This window comes from Typopeltis vanoorti, chromosome 4, assembly GCF_054136105.1.
Source record: "Typopeltis vanoorti isolate ZY-2024b chromosome 4, IOZ_Tvanoo_1.0, whole genome shotgun sequence".
Lineage (NCBI taxonomy): Eukaryota > Metazoa > Arthropoda > Arachnida > Uropygi > Thelyphonidae > Typopeltis > Typopeltis vanoorti.
The window spans coordinates 126,202,088-126,229,117 of record NC_143552.1 but is presented as its reverse complement, the minus strand read 5'-3'; the positions used below and the strand labels follow the sequence as shown (position 1 = coordinate 126,229,117).

At 38.3% G+C, this 27,030-nt stretch overlaps 1 protein-coding gene across 3 annotated transcripts in view; it reads right to left on the bottom strand.

Annotated features, from left to right (window-relative positions):
* Positions 1–27,030, bottom strand: part of LOC150107659 (calmodulin-binding transcription activator 2-like) — a 790,456-nt gene that overhangs the window by 160,323 nt on the left and 603,103 nt on the right. For all 3 annotated transcript variants that reach the window (XM_090391992.1, XM_090391993.1, XM_090391994.1), the window contains one exon: positions 21,561–21,827. In XM_090391992.1, the coding sequence (XP_090248118.1) occupies positions 21,561–21,827 (267 nt within the window). The remainder of the gene's footprint in view (positions 1–21,560; positions 21,828–27,030) is intronic.

The window sequence follows — 27,030 nt, the reverse complement described above, 5'->3', positions numbered from 1 at the left end:
AATCATTACAGATGCTCAGTCATAGGTCATATGCAATGCATAGTGTGTATTCTCAAATTGTCTACTGAACTCACTCCCCTCCCCAAGATTAAATCCTGAGTGCGCTACTGGTTAAAGCCTTACACTTTGCAATATTTAACTAGCAACCCTGCAACAATTCCTATTCATTTAGTCTATTCAAGTCCTCTTTAAAGAGGAGTAACTTAAAGGCACAAAATCTCTACTCCTCATTGTTCTTTCCAACATTGCATCATCTGCAAACAACTGAATATACCCTTTTAAACCTTTCCCAATATATTAACATACATGTTAAACAGTAATTGTCCTAAAACAGATCCAGAAGGCATGCCACTAGCAGTTCTCCTCTTCCAGGATATTCCTCCACCATAGAAAACTTGCTGATACCTATAAAATTATTTTAATGTTATTTTTTAAATCTGATCCACACACACAAAAAGCCACAAGACCTATAGCACATTAGTGCCATGTATGGGCAAGAGGAACAGAAGAAAGAGCAAACTGTTCACATTTTGCTTGAAAAGCTGAGGGTTGTAATCTATGGAGAAGGCAGAGTTGGGAGAGACTGTTCTAAAGGACAGAAATAGATGGAATGAAAGAGGAAGCAGCAAAGTTGGTTCAGTGAATTTCAAGATAGACTGTAAAAGGGTATTGGTTAGCAGTGGCTCTTGTTTTAATGATTTTGGAGGAGAGCAGAGAAATAATAGTGGCCAATTCAGCAGAACACTGTCCATGAAAGTATATGTAGTATCAAAAGTCTGAAAGTATCAAAAATTCTATTGATGTTGGTTCAAGTGTCAAAAACATACATATTGAAAAAGAAGAAATTATGACCAGTTTTGATATCATTACCCTCTTCACAAATATGCCTACAGAAGTTCTTACTCTGTTAAAAGATAAATTATCAAAAAAAAGTAATGTCTTTATTAACTCACTGAATTAATATTGGTTATTTCCAGTTTAAAGACACTATGTACAAACAAAATTTTGGTTTAGCCATGGGTAATCCTTTATTGCTCATACTGGCAAATTTATATTTGGAATCTTTTGAAGAAAAAGCTATCTCTTCATTCCCATTGAAACCAAGATTGTGGAAAAGATATATCAATGACATCTTCCTAACCTAGAGTCACCAACCTGAGTCTGAAGAATTTCCTAGACAACCTCAACAGTCATCACCCAGAAAAAATCCAATTTACTGCAGAATTAGAGACTGATGGCTCTCTTCTGTTCCTGGATGTCAACTCACTCGTATATCTGAGAAATTAAAAATCTCTATTTATAGGAAACCAACTCACACCAATAGATATCTCCATGCACAGTCCCATCACTATCCATCTCAAAAATTTGGCATTATTTCTACACTAGGCAAATGTGCTTGCTCCCTCCTCTATGAAGAAGAAGATATTAACGAAGAACCAATTTCTTCTTACAACCTTTCAGCAAAATGGTTATTCAAAACAAATAGTTAATAAGCTACTATTCAATCCACCTCCTTGCCATATTGAAGATAGAAATAGTGAAAAAGGCTACATATTCCTACCACATATCAGTTCCAAAATTAGCCAAAGTTCTTAAAAAATAGACTTCTTTCATTCCTCTACTTAAACTCCGTTCCTTGCTCAGAACACCCAAGCAAAAACATAACCTGAAATATCCTGGCATTTACCATATTTGGTGCATGTGCAACATGCCTTATTTTGGCCAGACAGAAAAATCCATCAAATTATGTCTAGAGGAACATAAAAGAGATGTCACATATGGCAGAACCAGAGCAAGTGCACTGTTGAACCACGTCCTAAATTCTGCTGACACTAACGACAAAACTCTATCATTCATCCGGTCATATGGGACAAATCAGAAATATCTTTTGATGTTATGATGAACTAAAAAGAATAAATGTAAAATCTAAAGAAATCTCCTCAATCCAGTATATCTCAACACTAACCTCGGCTATAATTTGACTCAGACTGTCATTGCATTGCTATCCAACTTTGGTATTCATGAGACCTTGAAGGCATGCACATGCCTAACAATGACGAGATAAACAGAACAGCTTCAGATATTAACACATTAACACTTTAATGTACAGATTTTTTTGTTTGTTTGTTTGCAATGTTTGTTGGTAGTTCTCTCATGTTATACAGCCAAAGAAGTCTTCTAAGAAGACAAAACTAGTTGTGCAGCTTGCTTAATTAAAATAGTGTTTCTATTTTTATCTCTCACCTTATAGTAATTTAATCTATTTTTAAAAATGTGTCTATCGGCTGAGTAAATCAGTTATACCATCATCATCATCAAATTCCTGCCATGTACCCTCAAGGGGTGTACAGGATATGACAGTACTACATGAAAAAATTACATCATTGCTAACTTCCTATCTACAATTTATACCATATATATATATATATATTATTTTTAAAACAAAAATTATGACTATAAAGAAGAGGGATAACAAAAAGAGAAAAAAAAAATCTTTGTTACAGAAAAGGTATGACTGGTTTCGTCTTGATAGAAGACTTCATCTGGTGCATAACATGGAAGTGAACAAAATCAGAGATATAACTGCCATAATATTAAATTAAAAACAGATATATATATATATATTTTTCCTTTCTTTTTTTCTGTAATATGAGGCTTATTACAATAAGTGAGACTGGTTTCTGTTAGCTTTACATGTCACTGGTTGTATTTTTATTATTATCATCTGATCTCCATGAAGTCAAAGACTCATCATCAGAGGTACACACTATTGCACACAATGCTAATCCAACTGTGCCTTAAATTGATTCAATGTGTCGATATTAACAATACACACACATGCACATACTCAGCAATGCATTCCACTCACCAACCACACTCCATGCACAGAATCTTCTCCTCACTCCTCTGCTCACATCCTTCTTATACAGTATCCAGCGATGGCCTCTTTTTCTCCCCCCCCCTCCCATTCTATGAAAAATCTCTTCCATGTCAACCTGATAATAACCCCTGACTAGCTTATATGTCTCAATCCCCTCCCCTCTTCCTCCTATTCATGAGGCTTTGCAACTTACATTCTCTCAATCTTGGTTAAATTCAGCCGGGACCCTCCAGGACCATGGCTGAATCAAAGGAAGCCTTGTGGAAACTACTGTAAACCTCCTGTAACTGTTAACTAAGGGTAAGGCCTGATATTTTTCTGCACTTTCCTGAACATTTCACTAGTTATATTTCAAATTTAATTTTAAAAAGTAGTCTTATTTTACATTTTACAGCATTTTTTGTAATCTCAGGCAATGCATTTTAATAAGTTATTCACTCAAATATCAATAGGACAATAATTGTTCATTGTTTCTACAGTCTAAATAAGTTAAATTAGAAATTTACTAAGGAATTTGAGTTATTTCATCATTATTGCATTTCCATTTTTTTTTCTTTTCAGCATTAACAAGCTGAATAGCCCTACTGTTTTTTCATTGCTCATATAAGCTAATGTTATCTTGAAACAAAATTAATAACGGAAAAACTCGCGTAAAAAAAAATTATTAAATAGTATAATTTTCACCTGTGTGTCAAGGCATCTTCAGTACACTTTTAATTCCAAAAAGCACCACCTAAGTAGCTAGTGTAAGATAACTAAAAAAACGTCAAAAAAATTTCTCATAAAAAAAAAAAAAAAAAATATATATATATATATATATATAATGGCTTTATAAAGAAACATGTGAAACTTTACTTCACACTCCTAACTTAAACAGATCTGATGGTTTACATCTATCCCCTTTATGGGAGATAGTACTTTACAAATCAGCTAATCTTTCCTAACTTTTTATTGTATATAAATTTTTTTTTTTTTTTTTGTTAGGAAATTTTTTTTGACCTTTTTAGTTATCTTACACTAGCTACTTAGGTGGCGCTTTTTTGGAATTGACAGTTATTGTTTAACAAAATAAAGATTTATTGTTACATAGACCATATATTTATAACGTACTTAAGCTCTTACAAATTGCCTACAGGTTTTGCTAGTAACTGACTAGCTTTCTCAAGGCTTGCATAGTACAAAAAAAGGTAAATGCAAGAAAGGTTTAAAAATACAAAGCACCGTTAGTACCTGTTAGGTAGCTAGGGTGACACGTTCACGTGACATAACTACTCAGCATCATGAACATGCAAATGCGTAATATGATTATTTGCGTACTGTAGCTCTGTTGAACTGAGGGAGCTAATTAGATTTTTTCAGGTGTCGTTCAGAATGGCCCCTTGATTTCTGTTTAGGTTACTTCCCGTAGTACAACTGCCGCTTCTCTAAATACTTGATGTCTGTAATCCTCGTCTACGTAGGGCATGAAGCTGTTATTCCAGTCTATGAAAAGTGATGTGCCAATCCTGAGGTGATCGTTCTGTTGTGATTAACATCGCCTACATGTTCTTTCTGTCTTATTTCCAGGCTTCTCAAAGTCTGTCCAATGTAGGAAAGACCACACGTGCATGGAATATTATACACACCTGGATATTTATAAAATGGCACACTGTCTTTAGGAGATCTTAGGACCTGTCTTATGCTATTTGTTGGTTTAAATACAACCCTGATGTTATGTGTCTTTAACATTAACAATCTTGCAATTTTTGTGGAAGTTGAACCTATAAAGGGATGACTGCTGTTGAGATTTGCTGGGCGACTGTTCTTTCTTGTTGGTTATCTTTGTATAGAAATTTGTTAATGATGTGTCTAGGATAACCATTTTGTGATAGAGTTGTAGCTATTTGAGACGGTTCTGTTTGAACTTCTTCCTCGTCAGAGATAAATTTTCTAGCTCGATTTCTTAGCATGTGGATGATGCTGTGTTTCTGTGACCTATGATGGCTAGAAGAGTAATGTAGATATCTTCCAGTGTCCGTTGGTTTTTTGTAAATCGACAGTTTGATACTGTTTCCTTGTCTTTTTACTAGTAAGTCCAAGAAGCGTAGCTGTTCGTTATTTTCTACTTCTAGAGTAAATTTTATTTTATTGTGGAGTGCACTGATTCTGTTAACAAACATATGTAGGCTTTCTAAGTTGTCTTTCTATATGATGAAGATGTCATTCACATATCTCCACCATATAGAAGGTTTAGGAGTAATGCTGGTGAATATTTCATCTTCCAATTTCTCCATGAAAAGGTCTGCACATGGTGGCGACAGAGGGCTGCCCATGGCTAGGACTTCTAACTGTTTGTATATCTTGTTGTTAACTTTGAAAAAATTTGATTGTAGGCAATGCTCGAACATCTTTGTGATATCTGCAGGAAAGAGATCTTTGATAATGTTCATTACTTCTTCTACTGGTACATTCGTGAACAAGGACACTACATCTAGGCTGGCCATTTTGTCTGTTTGTGTAATTTTTATGTTTTTTAGTTTGTCCACAAAGTGTTGAGAATTTTTTAAGTAGAACTCTGTTTGTCTAATTTTTCCTTTAAGTAAATTCGCTAGGTGCTTAGCCAATAGGTACGTTGGGGAGGACCTGCCATCCACAATTGGACGAAGTGGCACTTCTTCTTTATGCACTTTAGGTGCCCCGTATACAGTCTAGGAGTGATGGGATGTGAGGATTTAAGTTTTTGTTTTAGTTCTTCAGGCCAAATATTCATGTTATGGATCAGGAAGTTTGTCTCATTGTGGTTCTTCATTGTAGGATCTCTGGTGAGGATTTTGTACATGGAACTGTCAGATAGTAAGTCGTTTAACTTCTTAATGTAGTCTTTTGAGTTAAGGATAATGGTGGCATTCCCCTTGTCTGCTTTCATAATTATTATTTCTTTGTTCTTTCTTAAGTCCCCAATAGCGTTCCTATCATATGGAGTGGTATTCAGTTGTGTTTGTTTTGCTGTTGCTAGGATGATAGTGCTTTTGAATCTAATGTCGTTGGCTACACCGTGTGGTAGCGGGTAGAGACTTTTTTCAATTCCACACATAAAGTCCATTTCTGGGATGTAATTAGGAGTGATAGAAAATTTAAAACCTTTTTTTAGAATCTCCGATTCATGTTTCGAAAGGCAGTGATTCGACAGGTTGAAGATCACTTTGTTAACTGGGAGGCCATTGTGTGTCTGGTATTTTTTCTTGTACAGTTCATTAAATTTTCTAATTTGTTTGGCTTTATTGAACTGGAAAGTTTTCTCGTAGCTCTGTTCTAACATGTGGTCTATATAATTCCAGGTCCGTATAATCAAGACTGTTGGAAATGTCATCAAAATATTTGCGGCAATTAATATCATTTATATTCAATTCGTACCTGATGTGTTGGATTCTTTCTCTGAGTAATGCCAATGATGCCCTGTGATAAATTCTTCTGGCTTGTATGAATTTAATATGCCCGTTGATTATAAGAAATTTAGGGATGATAGAGAAATCCCTACACCTTTTTAGGAAAGTTAAGTGGTGCAATAGCTTGGCCTTTCTGCATTTTTCCTTTTCTAAGCACCGAACTTTGTGTTTTAGCGAAACCGGTAGGCAATTTGTAAGAGCTTAAGTACATTATAAATATATGGTCTATGTAACAATAAATCTTTATTTTGTAATACTTTATGACCAAAACATGTACAATTTAAATAGATATTGTTTAATTTGAGCTTAAAATGTGCTGAAGATATAAGATGTAAAATGTAAGACAAAAATTATTCTATTAAATAATCTTTTTACATGAGTTTTTCCATTATTAATTTTGTATCTATATGTCCGCTCACAGTATTCCTTTAAAACTAATGTTATCTTAAATGTGCAGTAGGTGTCCTCTCACGATGAGTCTTCAGACTCCTTGGAGGAGTCACAAATAATAATAATAATAATAAATTGAATTATCTTTTAATATATTAGAAATATTATATTAATTTGAAATTTTGTATTTGTATCTGTATTTAATGTTTCTGGTGGTGTGGATGAGAAGGGCTGATGGCTTGAACTCCACCAGAATAAATAAATAAAATTTTAAAAAATGTTGCGACTATCTAGCAATAGCCTCACATTTATGATCCTTACTTTAAGGGCCCCTGGAGCTTATTCGTTTAGAATTCAACTACTGAAAACAGATATATATATATATAGATTTTTTTTTTCTTTCTTTTTTTTTCTCTGCGATATTAGGCTTATTGCAATAAGTAAGACTGGTTTCTGTTAGCTTTACATGTCATTGGTTGTATTATTATCATATGACCTCCATGAAGTCAGAGGTACACACTATTGCACACAATGCTAATCCAACTGTGCCTTAAATTGATTCAATCTGTCTACATTCAGAATACACACACACACACACATACTCAGGCAATGCATTCCACTCACCAACCACACTCCATGCAAAAGAACCTTCTCCTCATTCCTCTTCTCACACCCTCCATATACAGCATCCACTGATGGCCTCTTTTTCTACCTCCCTCTCCCATTCTATGAAAAATCTCTTCCATGTCGACGGTTGGTCGTGTTTTCAGGGAGCTCCCGAAAGCTAAGTATAATTTTGAATGAAAATTAGAATATAGGTTAAAATCATAACGTAATATTGTCTAATTTTGGTAGCTTGTGGTGTCTGTGTGATTTTGATGTAAATTCCGTTATTTAATTTAGTATTTAACGATACGTTTCATAGATTTGAATATGGCGCCAATGCGACGTAAGATAATGGCATCCAAAAATACGACGCCATTGTTCAAAAACTATAATGTGAGAGAATTTGTCCAATGTGATGTGTGTGGAATGTATGCATTCCCGAATGAGGCTGGAGTTTGGATTGAAAGTGATAGTGGTGGGAGAATGTGCAGAAAGTGTAAGCAAAGTGAGGAGTTGAATTATGTGTCAGGTTGTGAGACAGCTATGGTTGAAGAAAGCCAGAACGTGAGTGAAAATAGTGGCTTGATAGGGAATTGCGATGTACAAGATGGCAATGAGAGCGGTGATCTAAGAAAGAGTGAGAGCAACTATACAGAGAGAGAAAGTGGTTTGAATGATAAAAAAAATTAGGAATTATTTGTAGGAAGTGAGATCGCTAGGTTGGGCGCAGTGATACAAAATGCGCAGCAGCAATTAGAGCACCTGCAAAACTCTTTCCAGAGTGATTGGCTAACGTAAATAACCAGCGTAAGAGTGGGCGAGTTTCTGAAATGAAGGAAAGAGTGTTGTATGGTGACTTGTTATTAAGAGGAGTGATAGATGGGAGTGTAACTAAATCGTACTTACCGGGTGCGGAATTTAAGGATGTAAGTGAGAGTATTAGAGTGCAAAAACAGAGGGTAAAAGAATTAATAATTGTGGCGGGTACGAATGAATTGAAAGGTGATAAATTTTTTATGAGAGAGGACTTGAAAGTATTGTTAAAGGTAGCAAAAGAAAAGAGTGACAGAGTTAGAATGGTCAGTCTGTTGCCGCGGTATGACAGAGAGGAGTTTAGAATTATTATCATAATTAACTTGCATAACCTGTGCATAATTAATATTATGCGCAGGTTATGCAAACGGTGTGGTGTGGAATTCGTGGACGTGTGGAATGAGTTTGATGGGTGAAAGGACTTATACAAGATGGATGGCCTGCATTTGAATGGACTTGGTGTGTGAAGACTGGAAAAAGTGTTGCTGAATGAAGTGAAAATGGATGTGCAGAACCAGGGAAACTAGAACTACCAAGGATGGGGGGGAGTGAATATGCAGACATCAGTGAGACAGTTGAGTGTAAAAATGTATATAATGTACCTGAGCCAGCACTAAGGACAAAAAATGTGAATGGGACATTTAGAATAACGCATCAAGATAGGGGTGGAACAAAGGGATCACTGCATTTCATGTATACTAATGCCAGGAGTATTAGGAACAAGAAGGAAGAATTTTTGGCCTTGATTGGCTCTTCCTGGCCACAAGTTATTGGCATTAGTGAAACATGGCTGACGAAAGATGATATAGTTAGTGGGATAGAATGTGTAGGTTATAGTGTGTTTAGGAGAGACAGAGAGAATTAAATGGGGGGGAGGGGTGTTATTGATGATAGCTGATGAACTGAAACCAAGGAAAATTGAAGTTGTATTGCAGGATAGTGAAAGGAGCTCATTTGAGGCTATTTGGTGTGAGATTGAGACTGGCAGAATAAAATATACAGTTGGGTGCTGCTATAGACCAGGTGATGGAATAGATGGTGGAGATAGTATGCATAAACAAATTGATGAAATGAGTGGAAGGAGGGTAATTATTATGGGGGATTTTAATTATGGTAACATTTTTTGGTAATAATTTTCCAATTATGATTGGAAGGAGGAGAGGACACATGTGAGGAAGGAAATGGATTTTATTCAATTATTAAGGGATAACTATCTGAGACAGCATGTAATTGAAAATACTAGGGATATGAGAGTGCTTGACCTGGTAACAGCATCTCACAATTTGACTGTAATGAATATGACCATGTTGCCACCTATTGGTGAGAGTGATCATAAGGTCTTGACCTGGGAGGTCGCTAAAGGTGTGGAAATTTTGATTAAGACAGGGTATATGTGTAATTACCGTGCTGGCAAGTATGACAAGCTTAGTAGATTGCTTGGATCAGTATCATGGCATGTACAGCTGCAAGGGCTGGACGTCGATAGAGCATGGGAAGTGGTCAAGGAGCATTTACAGGAGGTTATGGCTGATTGCATACCTAGGGTCCGAATAGTAAAACAAGTAGGGGTTAAATGGATGAATAACACCATTAACTTGAGCTGCAAAAATAGAAACAACTGTGGAGGGAATTTAAAGAAAGGAGTGACCTGCAGGCACATGAACAGTATAAAGTGCAGGCCAGAAGGGTAACGAGTGTGGTAAAAACAGCAAAAGCCAATTATGAAAGGAAACTAGCTATGCAAGCAAAAGAGAATCCCAAACAGTTCTTTCAATATGCTGCAAGCAAGAAAAAACTGTACATGGCAAAATGATTTTAAGGAATGACAATGGTAAGGTCACTGGGCACTGAACCAGTCGATATAGTGGAGTTACTGAGCACGCACTTTGCAAAAGTATATCATCCAGGTGGAAACATTGAAAAAATGAAGGAGCCATTAGTTTATATGGGAATTGTGATGAATGAAGTGGAGGTGAATAGTCTATTACAGAACCTTAATGTGAATACATCTGTGGGATTGGATGGTATACCGGCATGGGTCTTGCATGAAGCAGCTAAGGAATTATCAGTGCCCTTGACCATGTTGTTTAATCTGAGTCTCAGGTCTGGTTTAGTCCCGAAGGCGTGGAAAGAGGGGAAAATAGTTTCACTGCATAAAGGAGGATCCAAGACTATGGTTGCAAATTACCGACCAATCAGCATATCAGGAGTTGTTGTCAAGGTCTTGGAGAAAGTAGTCAAGAGAAAAATACAGGAATGGATTGATGAAAATAAGATACTGTACAGGGGACAGCATGGCTTTGTAAAGGGTAGATCATGCCTGAGTAACTTACTCAAGTTTTATAACAAGGTGACGGCTGAACTGGATAAGCATAATGGGTTTACAGTGATACTGTTGGACCTGGCTAAGGCCTTTGACAGGATACCACATGGAATTCTAATCTGTAAACTACAACATATGGGAATGGATATACGGTTGGTGAGATGGATAGGTGGGTGGTTGATGGAGAGATATCAAAGAGTGGTTTATTCAGGAGTGGAGTCCAAAAGACGGCCTGTGACTAGTGGTGTGCCGCAGGGTTCTGTTCTTGGACCACTGCTGTTTAATCTGTTCATTAACGATATAGGGAAAGATCTAAGTGGAACAGTTCATTTGTTTGCTGACGATGCAAAGTTGTGACAAAATGTAAGGTTATGCATTTTGGGGTGAAAAGATTAGCAGCAGTATACCACATGGGTGGAACTATACTCCAAGAGATTGATGAGGCCAGGGACTTGGGAGTGTTAGTGGATAAGCAGATGAAGTTTAGGGGGTACATTGTGAAAGTAGCTAAATCAGCTCATCAACTCACTTGGTTGTTGAAAAATACCTTAACGAGCAGAGACAAGCAAGTTATTGTACCTCTGTACCGAGCCTTAATAAGACCTCATCTTGACTAATGTGCCCAGATTTGGTCACCTCGGTTCCTTCTTGATGGGGAGGAGGTGGAGAGGATCCAGAGGTGAGTGACTAAGATGACAGCAGGTCTATGGAATGAACCATATGAGAACAGGTTGAAGATTTGTGGGTTGCAGAAACTGGTTGATAGGCAGAAAAGGGGAGATATGATTAAGACATTCAAATTGCTAAAAGGATTCGATAAGATTAATTCAGAGGATATTTTTGAGATCAGGACTGGTGGTGGGAGAACTAGGGGACACCTATGGAAGCTGGGCAAGAGTGTGGTTAGCAGTGGTGTTAGAGCTGGGTTCTTTACTTTTAGAGTGGTAAATGAGTGGAATAAGCTTCCTGAGTCTGTTGTGGGTGCTATGACAGTGAGCGAGTTCAAGGCAAGGTATGATAGATACTGTGAGAATGTCGTATAGTTGTGTGGACATGATGTTTAGGGCCTCCCTCGATGAGTCTAAGGACTCCCTGGAGTAGCCGAAAATAATAATAATAATAATGTCAACCTGACAACAACCCCTGACCAGCTTATATATCTCAATCATATCTCCCACCCATCTTCCTCCTATTCATGATGCTTTGCAACTTTTATTCTCTCAATCTCTCCTAGTACTCCACATTCCAATGACCACTGACCACCTTTGTGAATCTTCTCTAGACCCTTTCCAACATATCCTCATCACCATGAAAGTCTGCCGATTTGGTTTATATTAAACTAAAAAATCTACTCAAATAAACCCCCTTTCCACCCCCCACCCCCTCACATCACAATAAATGCCTTAAAATAAGATCGGTTTAGCACACATGCCAAACACAAGGCTATGCCATGGGCTCACATCATACATTCAATGAATGTATAATTTTCACAAAAGAAACCTACCAGAAAACCATCCTAACATACACTGCACAAAAAATACACATAATATTCCTTAAAAATTGCCTCCATCACAACGTAACGCCCAATTTCACTATGGTACATGGTAATCGCTCCATTCCCAGAAACAAAAAAAAATCTGCTACCAAACATCACGCGCACTCATCAAACACACCATACGTGACAGATTCAAAAAAAAAAAAAAAAAATCAAGCATATTCATACATTCACAATACAAAACGTAGATTGAAAACTTTACTAACCTCAAAGGAATTGGCTGTTTTTTCTGAAAGTACCCAACACACATCAACGACTACATGCAGTTAATAGAAGCCCGACATGCAAAAAAATGATTTGCCAACAGGCACACAATACACATTACATACAGCTCCCATTCCTTCGGACATCACCGCCTCGCGACCCACAAAAGACAACTCCATCATAAATCTATCACATTACACGCGACGAAATCACCATCCTGCACAAAGGAACTTAACTTTGCTGTATCCCCAAAATACGTACCGAGAAAAGACATCATTATCGAAGTCCAAGCAAAACTTGAAAATGACCCAAATACTATATTCCAGAAAATAAACAACATTATAAATAGCAAAATAATAGTGAAACCCAACATTACTTCCAAATTACGAAAAAGTCCTATTATCTTTAAGAATGAACCTGGATATAATGATCACAAAAGCAGACAAAGGAGATATAGTCATCATCAGCAAAACCGATTACCACAACAAAATAACGGCCGTCTTAAACGACGAAAACACCTACCAAAAAATCAAAAATGATTCCACCTCCGACCTCATAAAACAAATCAACAGCACCCTACACACCTTAAAAAGTCAAAACAAGATTGACAAAACCACAATGAAAAACACAACCCCCCCACACCTCTTATATGTTCGGGAACATGAAAACCCACAAAGATGGTTACCTGATACGGTCTATAGTCTACTACAAGAACACCACCACCACAGCACCCTTATCAAAATTTGTTGCCAAACTCATCAAACCATTACTTACAATGTCTAACTCTATGATTAAAAATACGGACGACCTATTCCAGAAAATAAATAACATTACTTCATCCCGTGATGATGTTCTCACCTCATTGGATGCAACTTCATTATACACTAAACTGGATGTCCCCAGAACATTAGACATCGTACACACACACCACTCACAGAGGACCACACCTTGCACACACGCACAAAATTAACACCTAATGACTTCATTAACCTGATCAAACTCACAACATCAGCCAACTTCTTTAAGTTCAACAACAACATATATGTTCAAATTTTCGGTCTCCCTATGGGCTAAAACATCAGTGGAACAACTAGCGGAATTATTCCTGGCACACATAGAATCACTCCTGCTCCTTCCCCCCGGTATCTCCTTTATGGCAGATACGTGGATGATATTCTATGCATTGGTAAACCCACACACATCACCACCTTACAAACATCCCTCAACAATTACAGCAACAGACTGAAATTCACCATGGAAACTAAACAGAACAAATTCATCAATTTCTTAAACCTGACACTAATCAGAACCAACAACAAAATAGCCATGAAAATATACCACAAACCCAAACATATCAGTAACTAACTCCATTTCAGTTCATACCACCCATATTCCGTTAAAAAATCAGTCATCCTATCACAATTTATAAATGCTTATAAATTCTCAACCAACCGTCATCATCTTAACACGGAATTAAAAAATTTAACACGGATTTTTTAAAATCGCAACTATCCCACACAACTAATAAATTACACAAAGAGAATGGCAAAAACCTGTCAAAACAACAATACAACCAAAACTGACTTCCCAACATCAAACTGCCATACATCCAAAATACATACAAAGCCTGAAAATGATTTTATAGGCTTTGTATGTGTTTTGGATGTATAGCAGTTTGATGATACGTGTTGGGAAGTCGGTTTTGGTTGTATTGTTGTTATGACAGGTCAAACACATGGATTATAAACTAGGATTCACCATGAACCAAAAATTACCAACTCTCCTAAAACCCACTAAACTGCTCACACACAAAGAAATATTTGAACATCACAACGTAGTCTATAAATTTCCTTGCCAAAAAGACTGTGACATCACCTACACAGGCTCTACCATAAGAGTAGAAGAATACATCTGGGACTGTAACATCCCTATTCCGGATCATTTAAACACTAAAAAACAACACAACATCAAAAAGAAAAATAGAATACAGAGTACAGGGAAGACAGAAATAGTGGCTCATGCCCTTGAACTGAAACATATCCCACAAATCGACAAGGCCATAATAATAGACAAACAAGACAACGAAACAATGATTTGATTATCCGAAACAATAGCCATAAAATGTGACGAAAACTCAATCAACGTCCACCGACTCTATCTAATTTCCAAATGTTGGAAGTTCAGCTCCACAATTTACAAATCAGATCACGCCTCCGACCAATAAGCGACAACAAATGCCCTTTTTTGGCAGATACTATATACGGTCGTGGCATAGCCCTACACTCATCCCGAAAATGTTCCGATGATGGTCACACGACCGAAAAGGCTCGCACCCGTTAACGTTCTTCCCCACCCCAGTTTTCCCATAAAATCCTTCCCCTTCCCCAAAGAAGCACCCTTAAGTATGATATATATATATATATATATATGTATATATATTATTTTTGAAAAAACCTGGGTTTTTTAAAATTATTCTTCCCGCCTTGCGCCAAACACTCTCCCCACTTTCCTTCCCCCCCCCTTTTTTTTTTTAACAGCCTAACAGCAAAAATATGGAGAATGAAGTTATCCTAGCATCTAAACAAGGTATGTACAAAATTTTCTTCCTGAATTATTCTGCTATAATTTCCTTTAAAATACACTTATAATGCCCTAAAAATTTTCTTGAGTAAAAAAAGCCAATGTATTTAAAATAAGGGACACTCCTAAACAAAAACAGGCTATAATAGCCGTAAAAGTAATTAAACTAAAGTTTTGCTCTAACATGGTAGCTGTCTCCATAATTTTTTATAATGTATTCTGATCACTGTGTAAGCATGAAAGAAAAGAACAAATTTGTGCACAATAATCTGCATGTCAGTTTCCTCAGCATCGTTGCCATTATCTGATGTGACGTCTTCACAACTTCCACAATGTGGCCCCTGAATTTCAGGTCCTTGTCCACCATCACTACCAAATCTCTCATCTAATCTACTTCCTTTATAGTTTCCCAACCAAGCGTATACTTTGCATTCCATCATTGCTTACCAATTTCAAAACCTTATATTTTGCAACATTGAACTGACAGTTCCACTTACCTGCCCATTCATGAAATCTATTCAAGTCCTCCTGTGAGGCCATAACATCTGCTTGACTCTGCATTGCTCTCCCCAATGTTGCATCATCTGCAAACAGCTGCATGCCACTAGTTAAACCCATCCCAATATCATTAACTTACAAATTGAACCACAATGGTCCCAAAACTGACCCTGCAGAATACTACTATTGACCTTTCCCTTTCGGGATGCTGCACCCCCACATACAACTTTCTGATACCTATCTGACAGTCAGTCACTGATAAAACTCAGAAGTCTATTATCAAATGCCATCTGTTTCAATTTATTTAACAGTTTGTCATGTAGCAATTTATCAAAAGCTTTTGTAAAATTTAAGTATACCACTGTATATGCATCTCCTTTATACAAGACATTTGCCACTTTCTATAGTAACCTAGTAAAACATGATTGCCCTTTATCAAACCCATGTTGATAATAGTTCCACTGCACAAAGGTGGTTCCAAGGCTGCTGTTGAAAATTACCGGCCAATCAGCATAACAGGAATCATTATCAAGGTCTTAGAAAAAATAGTCAAGAGGAAAATACAAGATTGGATAGAAGAAAATGGGATACTGTATCGGGGACAGCATGGTTTTGTGAAGGGTAGGTCATGCCTCAGTAACTTGCTCACGTATTATAACACAGTGACGGCTGAACTGGATAAGGGTAATGGGTTTACAGTGATTCTGCTGGACCTTGCTAAGGCCTTTGACAGGATACCACATGGAATTCTAATCAGTAAATTGCAGCATATGGGAATGGACATAGGGTTGGTGAGATGGATAGGAGGGTGGTTGACGGAGAGATATCAGAGAGTGGTTTACTCAGGAGTAGAGTCCACAAGATGGCCTGTGACTAGTGGTGTACCACAAGGATCTGTTCTTGGACCACTGCTGTTTAATTTGTTCATAAATGATATAGGAAAGGATCTGAGAGGAACAGTTCATTTGTTTGCAGATGATGCGAAGTTGGGTAGGGCAATAGTGAATGCAGATGACGTCAAAATTTTGCAGGATGATTTGGATAGATTGGAGGTCTGGGCTAGGGAGAATGGATGTCAATTTAATGTGGCAAAATGTAAGGTTATGCATTTTGGGGTGAAAAGATGGGAGGCAGTTTACTGCATTGGTGGAACCGTGCTCCAGGAAATTGATGAGGCACGAGATTTAGGAGTGTTGGTGGATAAGGAATTGAAATTTAGGGGACACATTGCAAAAGTGGCCAAATCAGCTCATCAAATCACTTGGTTGCTGAAGAATACATTGACAAGCAGAGACAAGCAGGTTATTGTTCCTCTGTATCGAGCCTTGATAAGACCTCATCTCGACTACTGTGCTCAGATTTGGTCACCTAGGTTTCTTCTTGATGGGGAGGAGGTGGAGAGGATCCAGAGGCGAGTGACCAAGATGATAGCAGGTCTGTGGAATGAACCGTATGAGAACAGGTTGAGGATTTGTGGGTTGCAAAAATTGGTTGATAGGCAGAGGAGGGGAGATATGATTGAGACATTCAAATTACTGAAGGGTTTCTATAAAATTAATTCAGAAGATATTTTTGAGAACAGGGCTGGTTGTGGGAGGACTAGGGGACATCCATGGAAACTGGGCAAAAGTGTGGTTAGTAAAGGTGTTAGAGCTGGGTTCTTTACTTTTAGAGTAGTGAATGAGTGGAATGCGCTCCCTGAGTCTGTGGTGGATGCTGTGACAGTGAATGAGTTTAAGGCGAGGTATGATAAATACTGTATGAATGTCGAATAGTTGTAATGAAAATGATTTGGGGCCTCCCTCGATGAGTCTAATGACTCCCTGGAGTTGCCCGTAATAATAATAATAATAATAATAACCTAAGAGATTATTGCTGTTATCAACCTGTTTCTGTATTCTACTTTTCACCAACCTCTAGTATATTCAGCACAACTCCAGATATACAGATTTTCCTATAATTCATAGCCACAGTCTCATCACCACCTTTATGCAGTGGAACAATTTTACCCCCCTTTCCACACCCTTGGAACCTGTGTAAATGTAACACTCTTATTAAACAGGCATGCACCTTAACCTTATTGACATCATGGTTATTTATTTCCTCAAATAATTCCTGCTTGCTAACAATTAAGCCATCCTCTCCTATGTCCTCTTTAATTAAGTTCCTCATGATTCCATCCTGATCAGGATGAAACACCCTTATAAATTGATTGATTGCTGAATATCTCAACAATGTCTTCTGCAATGGTTACCATTCTACAATTTTCATCCATTAACATCATATCATGATCATTCTTCCTTCTACTTGTCACATATCTAAAAACTTTGTGGGGTTTTTCTTAACCTGATTTTCCAATTTCTGCTCATACTTCAAAACTGTTTTCCTTACTAACTTAATCACTCTTCTGGCTCCCACTGATGAGACCTCAATAAAGGTCAAAACTAGTCTGGCTAGTGACCCTTTCCTTAATGCAAGGAGATGCGCTTTGCATTATGAGTTACTAAGGCAAGTGATGAGAAGTTATACTACCTTTGCTTACACTTAGATAAAGGATTAAACCAAATATATAATTGGTAGCATAGCCAAGTGAAAAAACTTCCATCAACTATCTCTAATCCAGAGAATTTTAATAATAAGGTGTGAGACCTTTTGGCAACTTATATATGGAAATATGACTTCTCCATTACTATCACCGCCTCTGGGTCTGGCTCCCACTGATGAGACCTCAATAAAGGTCAAAACCGGTCTTGGTAGTGACCTTTCCCTTAATATTGGGTTGGCAAATAAGTCCGTTCAGTTTATGCGTTAGTACAAGTTTACGCCGCTTTGCCTGTCGCTATTGCGCAGTTGAAAGGTGACATTTCACATAACCTTTAAGTGAATTTTTGTTCAGCCTACTTCAGTTGCATGTGTGTAACATCTTTTTAGAAATTGAAGGAAATAATGTACATTACCGGCATATTTTGCTTTTTTATTTCAAAAAAGGTAAACAAGCTGTGGAGGCCAATAAAAAAATATGCAGCATATATGGGGATGGTGCCTTAACAGAACGCATATGCCAAAAGTGGTTTGCATAAATTCTGTTCTGGAGATTTCGATGTCAGTGATGCGCCTCATGCCGGACCGAGGTTGATTCAAGTGTTGTGAAGGATATCGTCGACAAAAATCCATCACAAACAGTGTGGGAGATTGCTGCAGTACTGAACATATCCCATACAAGCGTTTAAAACCATTTGTACAAGCTGGGATATGTTTCAAAACTCAATATTTGGGTGCTGCATGAATTGACTGAGGCCAATATGACTGCTCGCATATCCATCTGTGATTCGCTGTGACGTCGCCAAGAAAATGACCTATTTTTGAAGCAGATGATTACGGGAGATGAAAAATGGGCCATGTACGATAACGTGGTACATAAAAGATCATGAAGGGCACAAGAGCGAACCGCTGCAAACAACCTCGAAAGCGAGATGGCACCCAAAGAAGATCATTATCCCACTAAGAGGTGTAACCGTCAGGCAGAACGATTGATTCAACTGTCTATCTCACAGTTAATGCGACTGGCCTGTACAATTAGCACAAAATGTCCTGAATTGGCAAATCGGAAAGGAGTTGTCTTTCACCATGACAACGCCAGATCCCAAACATCATTAATAACCCAGAGTAAATTGTTACATCTTGGCTGGGATGTTTTGCCGCATCCTCCATATTCATTGGACCTGACACCTTCCGATTACCACTTATTCCGATCGTTGCAGAATTCTCTGAACGGGAAAATCTTCGCTAATGAGGAGGCTGTCAAAAGACACTTGGATCAGTTTTTTGCCAGCAAACCTCAGGAGTTTTATGAATGTGGCATAAAGAAGTTGGTGGACAGATGGCAAGAGGTCATCGATAAAGAGAGTCAATATATAACTGACTAGTAATGTATTATATATATTAAATAAAATGGTTTCATTCCACTCTGAAAAACCGAACGAACTTATTTGCCAACCAAATACATAGCATTATACATGTCTGCAAGGAAATGTGCTTTGCATTATGGGATACTAAGGCAAGTGATGAGAAGTTATACCACCTTTGCCACAAGTTTCCCCAGTCCTGAAAATACTTCAGGCACAGTGCTTACACTTGGATAAAGGATGAAATCTGACATTACCATCAGTAATCAATTACTTATGGCAATGTAATCAGATTGTATTCCTTAAGGTTCAGAGGATAAATAAAGTGGGAGTGAAATAGATGAATCCTGGAATTTTGCAGGAACTTCTGAGAAAGAGGGATGTTACGGAGGATATATAAAGAACAGGTTATCCCTCATCAGCATGAGGAGTATGAAGTGCAAACTAGGAAGCTGACAACAGGACTGAGAAAAGAGAAATTCGCACATCAAAAGAGATTGTCTGAAGCAGTAAAGCAAAGTCCTAAAGAATTCTACAGTTATGTTGCTAATAGAAGAAAAGGTGGATACAGAAGACTGACTTTAATTGCTGAAGATGGAACATCACATCTGCTGAAAATATATGGAAATATTCATAATTATTTCATTACTGTCTTTCAGTAATGAAAGACAGTAATGAAATAATTAGGAATAGGGAACAGAATAAAATTAGGAAGAGGGACAGAAGTGTGACAGTTCAAGTGTTTAAAATATTAAGTAACCTTGATGTTAATAAGGTAATTCAAGAATTCAGAAATTCAGGATTGGATGGGATATAACCATGTATATCCCATCCAATCCACTCCCAGAATAGTGGAAAGAAGGAAAATAGTGCCACTGCATAAGGAAGAATCAAAGTCAGTAATGTCAAACTATAGATTAGTGTGTATATATATATCAGGTGTAGTGGTGGTGAAGGTGTTAGAGAGGCTGGTTAGAGACAGAATACACCTGGATCTTTCATTCTCATCAATCTATAGTTTGAGAGTGGGACCTCCCACTAGGAGTCTCATGACTTTGTGGAGGTCTAATGATGATGATGATGATAATAATATAAATTCATGGCATGAAAGGAGATATTCAGTTGTTTGCTGATGATGCTAAATTAGGAAGAGCAATGTCAAGAAGTTGAGATGTGGTGTTACAAGAGGATTTAAACAGATTAGTGCTTCAGAATGAAGAATGGGAATGTCATTTCAATGTTGGTAAGTATAACAAATATAAAGTTATGCACTGTGGCCACAGAAGATGCAATGAGGTTAACCATGTTGGAGAAACTATGTCTCAGGAGGTGGAAAAGGCAAGGAATCTGAGGGAACTTGGTGGATAGGGAACTGAAGTTCAGTGGACACATTGCAAAAGGAAAGGGTTATGCAGAAAATTGCTGCTGTGATGTGAAGAACACTGACATGTACAGATAAGGAGGTGATAGTTCTACTGTATAATGCATTAATTGGGCTTCATTTAGATTTTTGTGCATGGATCTGGTCACTCAGCTATATTGGTGATAAGCAAACATGGAAGGAGTGTGCAGAAACATATATAAGGCCTCGAGACTTTGAAATATTGAGTACAAAGACAGATTGAAGGAATGTGATCATTAAATCATGATAGATAGGAGGAGGATGGGTGATATGATTGAAATGTATAAGCTGATGAGAGGAGCCTATCAAACATATACAAGGGAATTATTACATAGGATAATGGATGATGTGAGAATGAGAGGTCATACTTGGAAACTGTATAAAGGTCATGTGAGTAAAGAAGTGAAAAATTTTTTGCTTGGCAGTTGGTGAATGAGTAGTCCAACAATGAATATATTCAAGGCAAGGTATTATATGAGTGTTTGATCTTCTGCAATGAATCCTCAGACTCCAAGGAGGCTTGGGAATAGTACTAATAATATGATATCTCATTTGAAGGTTAAACTCAGAACAGTTTAAACTTCAAAAGAGTTTACATCTCACACACACAGTGAACAGATGTTATTTCAGGGGCATAAAGCAACTCTAGAAGTATATCCAGTTGTGTCATATAGCAGTATAGGCACTGTGTAATGACATGATATCAATTATATTTCAATGTAAAATAGGGGATGTTTGAATTCTTGTTTTACAAAAGAAACATTTTTTTTTTTTCAATTCATACTGTTAAGTTTCTGTTACTCTGGATAAGATTCAATCTGAGGATTTAAAATGGAACAAGCAAAGAACAATTCAATTCTTTCTTTCTATACATATGATATGGTGATGCAGTATATATATTTTCACATTTTTGAATAAATTTATCATAATTTCATTCTTCTGATGCAAGCTTATCGCAGCCTGCTTTTTTATACTTACCAGTGGTGTACAGCCATGTTTATCTCTACTAAGTGCATCAACTTCAGACTCCAAAATCAATGAAGGATTCTCAACTCTCCAATGTAAAAGCATGCACACCAATCGACCAAATCCTAAAGCTGCTGCCAGATGAAGTAAGGTAAGGTCAGTTTGAGATGTGCTTTTTACAAAGCTTGTATCATCAGCTTGGATCCATGTGGCATTCATGAAATGCTGACAAAGGAACACCAATTTATCCTCGAAAGATTTCTGTTTCTCATTAAAATTCTAGAATATAAGATTATAGTAAAAAATTAGCATTTTGTTATTTATATACAACTATATTAACAGTACTTCAGATTGCACATTCTTTTTAAATAACTTGACAAACTGGAATGTAAGCCATGATAATTAATTAAATAAACTTAATATGGAATTTACTTATGTAATTTTTATCAGCACAGAATTTTAACCCAGCCACTGGGGAGGGCAAATTAGTCTTCTCGATGCCGGTCCCAAGCCCGGATAAATGGTGGGGGGGGCATCAGGAAGGGCATCTGGCCATAAAAAAAACCATGCCAAAACCAAGGATGAAATGTTGAATAACAGAGAAAGGACCACGGCTAGGGCATACCCCGTAAGCGACGCGCAGTTCTGTCGCCCAAGGACTGCGAGAAGAGGGCTAGGACTACTGAACCGAGGACGGGTTCGGCTAAAGAAGCGAGTGTGTGTAAAGTAAGAATCGGGTTGATGAATGTGGGTACGATGAACGTACCCACATCTCATCGGACATGATGAGAAGAAGGAAGCTGAAGATCTTGTGCATGCAGGAGACAAGGTGGAAGGGCAATAAAGCAAAGGAGCTGGCGGAGGGATATAAACTGTTTTATAGCGGTGTGAATGAGAAGGGAAGAAATGGAGTTGGAAGTATCATCGATAAAGAGCTGAAGGGTGGAGTCTATGAGGTGTGCCGGAAAAATGATCGGATTATGAGCGTTAAGCTTGAGATGGGAGGAAGTGTGGCTACTATAGTGTGTGGCTACGCCCCACAAGTAGGTTGTGATGAGGAGGAGAAAGAGACATTCTGGAGAGAACATGACCAAATAGTAATGAGAATCCCTGATGGTGAGAGAGTGATCGTCGCAGCAGATCTGAATGGGCATGTAGGAAGGCGACGAAGCGGTGAAGAAAGGGAACATGGGGGTTGGAGTAGTGGTGAAAGAAATGAAGAAGGTAAAAGAATCATAGAATATGCTGTGGCCTTCGATCTGGCTATAGCTAACATGTGGTTCAAGAAGAGAGTTGGGCATCTGATAACCTATAAGAGCGGGGATAGAATGAGTCAGATTGACTATATTATGTGCCGTAGGAAACATCTGAAGGAGGTGAAAAACTGTAAAGTGATTAATGGAGAAAGTGTAGTGGCACAGCACAGCACAGGGTGGTTGTGGTAGACTGTGATATAAAGGGGGAAAAGAAGAATAGACAGAAGTGGCGGATACAGAGGAGAATAAAGTGGTGGAAATTGGAAGAGGAAGGCCCAAGGAATAAGTTTAAAGAAAAGGTATTGAAAGAAATGAAGTTACCAGAGGATGTGGAAGAATGGTGGGACGTTAATAGTCAGAATATTAGAAAAATTGGAGAAGAGGTGCTTGGTATAACATCAGGAAAGGGACCACCTGAGGATAAGGAGGCATGGTGGTGGTGGAATGAGGAGGTGCAGTTGGAGATCAAGGAAAAGAAAGAGGCAAAGAAAAAATGGGACATGACCGGAACTAGAGCCAACAAGGAGGCATATAGATTAGTGAAGAAAAATGCAAAGAGAGCTGTGGCAAGGGCGAAAGCAAGGGCAGTTGATGAGTGATGAGGTTTATGAAGAACTGGAGAGAAACGGTGGTGAAGCTCAGTTGTTGAGAATAACAAAAGCCAGAGATAAGGCCTCGAAAGACATAACATCAGTCAAGCAGATAAAGGATGCCTCAGGAGTAGTATTACAAGAGGAGGACAAAATCAGAGGAAGATGGAAAGAATATTTCCGTAAACTACTAAATGAGGAGAATCCGAGAGAGAGGTGTGAGGATGGAGAGGCAAACGAGAGACCGGTGCAAGACATAAGTAGAGAGGAAGTGGATTGGGTACTGAGAAAAATGAAGAATGGAAAGGCTGTGGGGGCAGACCAGATACCTGGGGAAGTGTGGAAAAGTTTGGGCAGTGAGGGCATGGATATGTTATGGGATCTGATGAGGAAAATAGCCCAACAGGAAAAGATACCAGAGGAATGGAGGAAAAGTATTCTCGTCCCAATCTACAAAGGAAGAGGAGATGTTCAAGACTGTGGCAACTATAGAGGGATCAAGCTGATGTCACACACATTGAAGATATGGGAAAGAGTAATTGAAGGGAGAATACAGCAGGAAACGAAAATTGATGAGGAGCAGTTTGGATTTATGCCAGGAAGAGGGACAACGGATGCGATATTTGCGCTAAGGCAATTGATGGAGAAATATAGAGAGATGTAAGTGGAGCAGCACATGGTGTTTATAGACCTGGAAAAGGCATACAACAGAATGGCCAGGCAGGAGGTATGGAGGTGTATGAGGAAGAAGGGGGGTGTCGGAGAAGTATGTCAGGTTGGTGAAGGAGATAAGGTCTATTGTCGGCATGACAGAAGGGTTCCCCATTGTCGTAGGGCTACACCAAGGGTCAGTTCTGAACCCCTACCTCTTTGACCTGGTCATAAATGTACTAGTGGAGAATGTCAAGAAGGAAGCACCATGGGACATGCTATTTGCCGACGACATTGTTCTATGCGAATCATCCCGAGAGAAGCTTGAAAATACCCTGGAAGAGTGGAGAAAGGTATTGGAGGAGAGAGGCATGAAAATTAACCAGGAAAAGACTGAATATATGTCAATGGGGAATGACGAGGATATGATCATACGACTTCAGGGTGAAAGGCTAATTTCAGGGAAGAAATTCAAGTACCTTGGGTTGGTCGTCGAGAGGAATGGTGACCTGGATGAGGAAATACAGAACCGAATAACATGCAGCTGAATGAACTGGAGGAAGATGAGTGGGGTCCTGTGCGACAAGAGAGAGAGTTGTATGAGGAAAAGAAAGCTGTATAAGATGGTGGTGAGGCCGGTGATGCTTCATGGCACGGAGACGTGGCCTATAACAAAGGCACAGGAGAAGAAGATGGAGGTAGCGGAGATGCAGATGTTGAGATGGATGAGTGGTGTGACAAAGAAGGACAGGATAAGGAATGACTACATCAGAGGGACGGTTAAGGTGGGACCAATTAGCAACAAGATACAAGAAAGTAGGCCGAGGTGGTTCGGACATGTAGAGAGGAAGGGTGAGGAGTGTGTTGGTAAACGAGTGGAGTTATATGGAGTTGGAGGGAAGGAGGAAAAGAGGCAGGCCCAAGCTCAGGTGGAGGATAAGGTGACAGAGGATCTTAGGGAGAAAGGATGGAGTCCGAAGGACGTCCTGGACCGGAGAACTTAGCAGAGGAAGGTTAAAGATCGGTGCACCGACCCCGTTTAACATGGAATAAGGCATAGTGAAAGAATGCAATATTTGCGAGAAAGAAGAAAGAAGAAGATAGAATTTTTGCCCTAGTGTAGGGCAGCTTTGGTGTATGACTTTAAAATATTAACATATTAAACAACTAAAACACAAACCAGAAGATTCAACAATGAAAATATGTCATCTTACACATACATGATATACAATAACATGCTCTAAATGTATTAAGATCTTAATAAAATAACTAATTAACAAGAAATCATTAATAAAATTTAATTAATTATATCAGGAACTTGTGGAGAAGTATTATTTCCCATAAAAGGAATAATTTCCATCCATCAATCCTGTTTAGATTAGATGATGTAGCAAGATTTCACAATTTTCTTTATATAAGCATCCCCCCCCCCCTCCACCTCTCTCAACCATATGACAAACCAAACTTAAATCCTTTGGGAAAGTCTGCTATTGATGAGAAACCTGAAAAACACTATAAGCAGACCAAGAACATAAAATCTAGCAGAACTAATAACAGAAAATTTGTGTGTGTGTGTGCGCGCGCGCCTATAACTGTAGATCATTACAGGACAAACAAAACTAGAAAAATTACTACTGCTTCCAGTAGTAATTCTTCTAGTCTTTTGGACATCGTTGGATTGAGTGAATCTTGGAGACTTGGTGAAAACAGTATCGATCTAAAGACTGGACATCTATAGTTATGATGACAGTTCAAGATCACAGGGAGGATTCAAGATTTACATACTATTGCACAGAAAGCTTGTTCAACCATGCCTTAAACGGATTCAATGTGTCTACATTCACAACACACTCAGGCAATGCATTCCACTCATATACCACTCTCCATGTAAAGAACCTTCTCCTCACTCCTCTGCACACACACCCACATTATACAGTTTCCAGGGATGGCCTCTAGTTCTACTCTTCTCTTCCATTCTATGAAAAAACTCTACCATGTCAACCTTATAACAACTCCTGACTAGTTTATTTATGGAATAATCTGTCCTCGTAGTCCACATTCCAAAGATCACCTTTGTGAATCTTCTCTTGACCATTTCTATTACGCTCACCATGAAAATCCAGTGACCAAATCTGTGGTAGATGGCGTTGATGGAGATGATTCGTAGTAGAGGTTCGGTGTAGTGGTTGAGACAGTTGTAAGTGTCCTCCCACGATGAGTCTCCGGACTCCTTGGAGGTATCAGGAATAATAATAATAATAATCCATATGCGGCATGACCAAGACCTTTTATAATGGCAACATTAGCTCTTTATTGATGCATGTCAGGGTCCTCCCCATCATTGCCATTAGGTGATGTGACAAGTTCACAAATTATGCAATGCAACCCCTAAAATTCAGGTCAGTATACACCACCACTCCCAAATCGCTCATCTCCTCTACCTACTTCAAAGTTTCTCCACCAAGTGTATACTTTGCATCACATTGTTGTTTACCAAATTTCAAAACCTTACACTTTGCAACATTGAACTGATGATTCCACTAGTTGCCCATTCATGCAATCTATTCAAATCCTCCTGCCATAACATCCACTTGACTCTGCATTGCTCTCCACAATTTTGCATCATCTGCAAACAGCTGCATATCACCAGTTAAACCCATCCAAATATCATTAATATACAAACTGAACAACAATGGTCCTCAAACTTCCTCTTTTGGGATACTGCACCCCCATATACAACTTTCCGATACCTATCTGACAGCCAGTTACTGATCCAACTCAGAAGTCTGTTATCCAATCCCATCCATTTCAATTTATTTAACAGCATGTCAAAAGTTTTTGTAAAATTTAAGTATACCACTGTACATGCATCTCCCTTGTCCAAGACATTTGCCACTTTGTTATAATGCTTAAGTAACTTGGTAAAACATGATCACCCTTTATCAAACCCATGCTGATAACCACAGAGAATACTGCTGTTATTAA